Source organism: Arachis duranensis, chromosome 8, assembly GCF_000817695.3.
Source record: "Arachis duranensis cultivar V14167 chromosome 8, aradu.V14167.gnm2.J7QH, whole genome shotgun sequence".
NCBI classification, from domain to species: domain Eukaryota; kingdom Viridiplantae; phylum Streptophyta; class Magnoliopsida; order Fabales; family Fabaceae; genus Arachis; species Arachis duranensis.
Window position 1 is genome coordinate 10,760,658 of NC_029779.3, and position 8,935 is coordinate 10,769,592.

General features: G+C 26.4%; 1 protein-coding gene across 2 annotated transcripts; it reads right to left on the reverse strand.

Annotated features, from left to right (window-relative positions):
• Positions 1–3,663: 3,663 nt before the first annotated feature.
• Positions 3,664–6,963, reverse strand: LOC107481395 (uncharacterized). Of its 2 annotated transcripts, none has more exons than XM_016101675.3 (2): positions 6,487–6,963; positions 3,664–4,362 (listed from the first exon to the last, which is right to left on the reverse strand). In XM_016101675.3, the coding sequence occupies exons 1-2, from the start codon at positions 6,860–6,862 to the stop codon at positions 4,055–4,057; spliced, it is 684 nt and encodes a 227-aa protein (XP_015957161.1). In that variant the 5' UTR covers positions 6,863–6,963; the 3' UTR covers positions 3,664–4,054. The 2 variants fall into 2 exon arrangements, with proteins under 2 accessions (XP_015957161.1, XP_015957160.1); XM_016101674.3 differs by having other exon boundaries at positions 3,671–4,365.
• Between the last annotated feature and the right edge of the window lie 1,972 nt (positions 6,964–8,935).

The following is an 8,935-nucleotide window of genomic DNA, read 5'->3' on the forward strand; positions in this document are numbered from 1 at the left end:
TGATATTATGGTATTCAATATATATATAAAATTATTTTACACTGATTATGTATTAAAATATAAAAAAATTAGCAAGAAGGACCATTAACAAAAATTAATTAATAAAAAAGCAATATTCTTATTTACATATATGCTTATGTCTTTTTAATTTATAAAAAAGCAATAATTCTTAATTTTTAATGACAAATATGCTTATGTCTTTTTATTAATATATTAACAACTAAATAAATTATACCAACGAATTATAACTCAAATAACATAATCTTTCTGTATTTACCTAAGAAATCGCAATATTTTTTAGTTAAAAAAAACAACTAAATAAATTAGTTATATTCATAGACATTTTATCTCCAATTCTTATTGTTCTAAAACAGTAGCCAAACACAGAATATGCCTAAGTGCACATGCACATGTACGTGTGTCACACACATGTATACCATCATTATTATTTCACAGTCAAATGATTAATATTTGATGGTTTTTTTTGTTGGTAAACATGTGTCTAACCGCCATAGACATTTTTATCATTTCGGGATGTGTGCCCTTAGCATGCATATTCTTATTTCTTAGTATGTAAGACATAAATTTAGATTTATTTTGTTAGAGAATTGAAGATGTAATTAATTAGCTATATCACCATGCATGGGACCCTGATATATGTTATCTAAAACGTAGTAAGAAAGCAATAATATATATATATGCGTTTTGTGCTATGGCGTTGAACAGAATAATTTAAATCATATAATTTCATATGATCCAAATGATGCCACATTAGCTCCTTCATCGGATGCATTTGTTGATTTTAGTGTGAATGAAGATTCGATTTTGTCTTGTCATTTTCGTCTGCTCCGATTAAAGCTTTTCGCTATCACCTTCTTCAACAGTGGTCCTCTATAGTTTGGCACATACATTAATGTCTCTACTCTAAGTTCCCAATTCCCATCACACCGCCATATTTAAGATTAGGATTACCACTTCAACCAAATCAAACGATTATTATTATTATTATTATTATTATTATTATTATTATTATTATTATTATTATTATTATTATTATTATTATTATTATTATAAAATAAGTTAGACAAAATTAAATTTTGACATTAAATAATAAACATTATAAAATTCACCTTATTTTCACTGTACACGTTTATTTTTGTTTATTTTATATAATTAAATAGGCGATCATAGAACCAATATAACATGAAATTCATATTCTATCTAATATCAAATCAATAAATAAGAGTGAATTAATGGCAACAAATAAATTATTGAGCATAAATGAAACAATTTTTAAATCAAAATTACAAGTGTTGATCATAGGACAAGCACAATAGCAACTATGCAATATGATTTGCACGTGGGAACACCTTATAGTTTGGTCTGATTATTATTGAGAAAATAATTGCTTTTTCCTATTAAAATAATGATTTTATATATAAAAGGAAAAAAAAGAGAAATAAAGATAGTACACACTAATAATAAGAGCAAATTACTTAATTAAATAAAATAGATTTTAAAATTATCACATTAAAATAATAATTTTATATATAAAAGGAAAAAAAGAGAAATAAAGATAGTACACACTAATAATAAGAGCAAATTACTTAATTAAAAAAATAGATTTTAAAATGATCAAATACAATAATTAAAAATTAATTATATTTTGATTCTATAATTAATATATATATATAAACTACTCTAAGAGATAAGATTTCTAAAATTTAAACATAAACTACTCTAGAGTATGTAATTTATGCACAAACTAAACTTTTGTCATATTTCGCGATTTATATTGTAATATTATGCAAACTTCATAAACTTTACTATCTAATAATTTTATGAATCAATAAATTATAACTCAAATGATATCATTTTTTTATCTTAACGTAGAAATTTTGCATTCGAATTTTGTTTCTAATTTAAGAAAAGAAAAATTATGAGGCATAAATTAAAAAAATTCTAATTAAAAAATGGCATTGTTACGCCCAACAGTCATAAAATCCCAAAATATGAGGCTGCATAATATGCCAAAGCAAGAAAGATAAAAGAAAAAGAAGATAGACATGGGTCACAATTTTAAATTTACTAATATTTTTATTATTATTGTTATTATTTCATCTAAAAAATTTATCTAATAATCAATTATATGTACGGCTAAAATTTTTATATTTTGAAACAAAATAAAATACATATTTAAAACAAACAAAATAATAATTAATTAAAATTTTTTAAAAATATAATAACCGCATAGCCATCCTGATTCTTGAATAGAGAGATTTTTGCCACTCATCCTTTAAATTGTTTTGTACCGTTTTTAATTTCTCATATTATCATGGGATCTTTTATTTAAATAAATAAAATAAATATAATAATTATCGAAATAAATAATTTAAAAAATATTTATTCTTTTACATTTTCAAATTATATTTTATTTATAGTATAAATAAGATGGATCTTTTGTATAAGACTTTAAAACCTATAAAGCTTAAGTAAGACAAAATTTTTTGAAAGTTTGACAAGAAAAATATATTTTCAACTAATTCTTTTGTGCAGATAGTACAGTTAAAATCTTTCTTATAGGATATAACCAGCTACAGTTTCATAAGAACCCTATAAAAAAGTTTGGTGCCGTTACGAGTGGAGTTATTTATTTGTTTTATTCTGATAGGAAGAGTAAGTACTAAAGAAAGACTGCATAGATTGGGAATTATTAGTCACGGTGATAACATTTGCATTTTATGTAATAAAGAAGTTGAATATATTCATCATTTATTCTTGGATTGTGAGTTTACTTGGCAGGTGTGGTGCCAATGGCTATCTGAATTTGGAAGATCGTGATCTGTTTCGGACTCACTAAAAGAACACTTTGAGAGTTGAATAGGTGTTGCTAACAGGAAGGTAGAGCGCAGCAAGTGGCTCATTTGCTTTTTTTTCGATTATTTGGAACGTTTGACTAAAGAGAAACGGACGGATTTTTAATAACAATGACGGGATTACAGAGGTGGTATTTCAGCAATCTTTAAACAGTTTTAGAGAATGGAGTAATTTGAATCTTTTTGTTGTTGATGGCAATACCGGAGATGATATTAAGGAGATTTTTGTTTTTATTTACTTGTTCATGTTGAATTATTGACTTATTTATCGCTCCACTTTATTCTGTTTAAGCTCTCTTATTAAAAAAAATATATAAACTCTGAGAGATTGCAGAAGTTTATACTGTATTTTAGTTTGTGCATAAATTACAACACTTTAAAACGGTTTATATTTAAATTTTAAAAATTTTGTACCCTATAATAATTTATATAAATTAATTACAGGACTAAAATATATTTAATTTTTAATTATTAATTTATTATATTTAGATAATTTTAAAATCTACTTTATTTAGTTGCGTAATTTGTCCTTAATATTTGATTTTTTTTTTTGAAAAATTGAAAGAACAAGATAGACATTATGATCTTCTCATACTAATTAATCAAGTCTTGTAGCATTATGCAATTGGGCCCTTAAGCTTTATTGTTTCCCACCATGGCTACCTAATATGGAAGCCTCTATATGGAAAGGAGCTACTAATTTCATTTTTTTAATATAGTAATAATTTTCAAAATTAAACAAAACAATTTTCAACAAACTCTTCTTTTACAGCCTGTACTACAGTAGTCTATAGGATGGAGAAATTAAGAAACATAAAATAATAATAATAAAAAAATGGCAAAAGAGTAAATACAAGAATAAGAACCTCATTCCCTTCTCATCAAAGCTAGCATGCAAAGCAATACCTTTTTTTCCCCTTACTTTTTCCTTTTTTATAAATTTAAAGCGCATTTTCGAATGAAAGAGTGACAAAGCTATTTTTGACTTTAGCATATGGAAAAAAATAATAAAAAATAATAGTATTATATATATATATTTATATATAACACACTTTACAGTAGTCATACTGCAAAGAACAAGGGACCAAATAAAAAGGTGGTTGTTCTTCTTGAATTCTTGAGTAAAGAGTAGTAATGTCACTTTCTTTTATGAGAGACTCTTAAAAACTTTATTCATTTCATTCCATGGTCTTGTTCCTCTTTGTCAGAGTCCTCATCCAATTACTCTTTCTGACTTTGACTCCCTCCACCTTGGTGCCTACGTGGCACACGCCACCTGTCCTCTTCCACCTCATGAGGTGGAATATGTGGCCAATCCTCTTTCGCCACCTCAGCATGTCACGTGACTTTCCATGCTCTATCACACTCTTGTTGTTACTGTCTTTGGTGGTGGTGGTGTTCTTTGACATCATTTTGGTGTTAGAAACCGTGTTCTTTTCCCACGAGGCAATACCATTCTCTTCAAACTTGATTGAAATGAATGAGTCTTCTGCACAAAGTTAAAGTCGTTACCAGAATGTTTATCATTCTAATTCGTCGGTTTTCAAGACCCCATCAAAAGCAAAAGTATAAAAAAGAAGCTTAGTGCATAAAAAAATTGAGACTATCCAAGTTTTATTCACCATTTTGATTTCGTTTCGTTTTTTCAACCTTTCAATTATGTAATATTGGACCCAACTTTTTTTCCCCCTTAAATGAAAAAAAAATTTACAGCTATAAATTAAAAATTAAATAAAAAAATAATAATCAATTTTTAAATTTAAAATAAAAACCGTTCCTGACAATTATCTCGAAAGACAACGAATTCTTTAACAAAAAAATCCAATTCGATTCCTGAACTTTATTTTTATGATACTAATTAATTCTTATACCAAAAAAAGTCAATGTTATTTTTCTCTGACACAAGAGTTAATTAGTCCCAAAAAAAATTAGGAGCCGAGTTGAATATTTTTTTTAAGGGCCTCATGTAGTCTTTTCGAGATAATTGTTAAGACGAAATGGATATTCACTCTTTTATTTATGTTGACTTACATTTTTAGTCAGCATTATATCTACACTAGCACTATGCTGATGCATTTGAACTTATTTTTGACATCATTAAATTGTTAATTAATTAATTAATGATCAAAAACAATAAATTGTACGGATAACTAAACATATATAGTAGCATATTCTATATAGAACAAATAATACCCATTATTAATGTGATTTTATACCTACATGAAAAATATATATTTGAGCTAAATTAGTTCAATGCACACAAACCTAATTGTTCCGTTTCACTATTACATATGCTGCCGACGGATTTAATGAAAAGCACATGCATATTCAAATTTCAAGTGTATGTACTTTCTTGGCACCAGTTTTCCCTCAACAGTATATGCTACTAGATACTGACATACACTTTTCATATAAACGAAATTTATTTATATAGAAGAAAATATATAATGTATGTGTTCAAAATTCAAATAAGGGCATATAGACCCATCATGATAACACACATGAATGACATTTTGCCAGATTAGTTGTGCACCCTAATTCCCCCACCAAATCAATGTAACCAATAATAATATTAATATATATATATATATATCTTGTAAAAATAATTTAATTTCCTGAGTGTCATAATGCTCTTTGGCGTTTGTATCTGACATGGTCATATGCCACGCCAAGAAGAAAAGGGGTGACAGAAAACCGAAAGAACAAACACTAGTAGGAAATTAAAGTTGCAATCTCAACTCTGATCTACAATGGTTTATTTGTCACTCTTTATTATAATGTCTTTTGACCTTAAATTTGTCACTATCATTATCATCACAATGTGTATCTTATCTTCCCGGTGAAGGGAAGGCACACAACATGCACCACCCATGATATAATTCTCCACCAACAATAATCAAACAAAAACACCAACCATTGCCCCCACTTAATATTTCCCTCATCACCACCATGGACATTATTACACTAAACATGAGGAATATTTGCATCATTTTTTTAATATATTTTAGTGTGAAAAATTAAACTTTGTTGGTATAGGCAATGTCTTTTCTTTTTCCTCATCTATAATATAATTTTTAAGCATTATTAAAAACATGAAGCAGCAAAAATAAAACCTTTTTTTTGGGGTATTCGTGAGGCAATGCTAATAACAAGAATAATCATCACAACCGAAGAACTAAAAAGGGTTAACAAAAACTTTCTGTTTTTCTTTCTCGTTTTTCATTGTTTTTGTTCATAGTGGTAGAAAACTTGAAATTAATTTGAAGAGAGATTGAGACCGAAAAATAAAGAATGAGAGACAAAGATTAAAAGGCTAAGATTAAATTAAATTTTATTATATTTAATATTAAGTATTAAGGACCCAGTTATATTTTATTATTATATTTAGTTTAAAATAAATATAAAATTAAATAAAAATATTTAGTTATTAAAAAAATTTAAAATTTCAGTTTTGTGTTTCTAATTTTTGAAAATCCGGAAGGATTAATAATTTGATATTATAAAATTAAAATTTGCAGCAAATAGAATACTAAATTTTTGGAGGATTGGGTCTGAAAAGAAAGAGTAACTAAGAAAGTAAACAAGTTAAGGGTATTGATGAGTGTATTACCTTCTGGACTTGAAGAAGCATCATACTCATAGTTAATCTGAGTTTTCCACTGGTGTTGATGAGAGTCTTGGCGACTAAAGAGAGAGCCAAAAGCAAAGATCTTGTGAATAGAAGAACTACTTGCTGGCTTTCTGTGTACGGAAGAAGAAGAACTCTGAAGAATCCTATTGTGTGAGGAAGCTTTGGAAGAAGAGGAAGAAGAAGAGTGGTGGTGGTGGTGGCGATGACGGTGGTGGCCTTGTTTTGCAGCTACTATGAGAAGCCTCTCATTGAGACACAAGGGACAAACACCAATAAGAAGTTGCTTTGGATGGAAATAGCAGCATGGCTTGTCATCTCTACTGTTGCCATTATTATTATTGTTATTTCTGTTCATATTAATGTATGTTATATTACACTTGAATGAAGAATGAAGAAGAATGGAGAAGGTGAAGTGAAGGGGACCAAATAAGAGAAAAAAGCCCAAAGTGGGGTGAAGTAATTTAGAGAAAAAGTTGGAATTGGAAGGTGGTGTTGTGAATATATATGGTGCCACAGGGAAACCAAAATGGATGATAACACATAGCTGTGGGGCCCACCAGCTACTGTTTCGATATTTTTAAAACATAATGTGACTTTCTCAGCAAATATTATTATTTTTCGCTAATATTTACCATCAGCATTTAATCAGTAATAATTTGTATTTATATTTATAAATATTTTATATATAAAAAATAAATAATATATATTTATATTTATTAGAATTTTGCATATACACGAATCATTATAGTTTATAGCTAAAAATTAATATAATATACACTTAATTTTTTTAAAATTACATACGTAAATTAATAAAATAATAATTTAATATTTATATTGATCAAATAATAATAAAAAATACTAAAATTTGTTTACCTCTAAGAATTTTTTATTTTTAAATTTTATATTAAAAATATTTTAAATTTTTGAATTTTTAGTTACAAAACTAATCAATATTCATTAATTTTTAAAATAGTTTTTATTTAAATGTTAAATCTCCAAAAATAAAAGTTAAATATGATACTTTTACAATAAAAAAATAATTAGTATTAATTAATTACTTAAATAATATTAAATAATTAATTCTTTTAACCAATATTAACTAATTTTTTAAAAATTATTTTATTTATATTAAATTATAATAATAATGTATAACTATTAAATATTATAATTTTTGGTTATTTGACCAATAATAATTTTTATCTATATGTAAAATACTTAGTTTAAACATATATTTATTAAAATTTATATATAGTACAATTTACACTTATATTTATTAGAATTTGTATATTTAGATTAGTAAAATTTATTTATTAAAAATAATTTGATATTTATGTTGACTAAATGCTCCAAATTTGTTAAAAATTATTGACCCTTAAGATTTTCTATTAAATTATAGAATTTTTTCAAAATTTCTTAACCCAAAATTATCCATGTTAAATCATTAAGAAAGAAAATACTTCAATACGGAAGCGTACCTGAATTTCATAAATATGAATCATAATTGAAAAATTTGAATCTTGTAGTTCTTTCGATCTTCTTCAATCAAAATCTTCTATATCCCTAATAGAGCTGAATTGTGACTCTTCTAATGGGGAAAGGGCGTCAAAGGCGGCTTTGATGTGTTGGAGACCGAAACCTTGAAGTCACTGTTTATATTTGAGCATGACACCCATTAAACCCTAAAGTCCAAATAAAAATAGTATCTAAAGTCCAAAAGATAATATATCTAACGTCCAAAAGATAATATCTGATTTTATTCTCATTTAATTTCAAATCAAAAGTAATTATAACTTATTCAATTTAACATTTATAACAATAATTGAGATCACCGTTATATAAGTCATTTAATTTGAAATAGCATAATTTGTGATTACAATTAATATATGTATTGTCCACAAATAAATTAAAAATTATTATAATCTCCCACTTGGGCCATACATATTCTTTCTTGACATAATCACATCTTATAAACTTTATACGCACATGTGAATGTTATTTTTCCTATTACTTTAATAATTTGGTCCGTCTCATATATTAGATATGGAATCACCGCAACTTTTATCATATTAATGTCATGACTGAACCACGATAATCACCATCTTAATATACTTAACGACATAGATCAAATTTGGATGAGTAATATAAAAATTACATGTCAAGTGATCTCATGTATGTATATTTTCAGCTGGTCCAACTTTAAAACTTTATTGAGATCAAACACAAAACAAACATTTTAAAGTAAACGTTACATATAACATGAAATCAACCATCAACTTAATTCTGTAAAAAGATAATTCAATATCTGTCATAGGACACATAGCATAAAATAAACTCCCACAAAATCAAGACATCATAAATATTGACACCCATCCGAGTAGTGTGCTCATGAAAGACTTTAAGGATCAATCCCTTCGTTAATGGGTCTGCT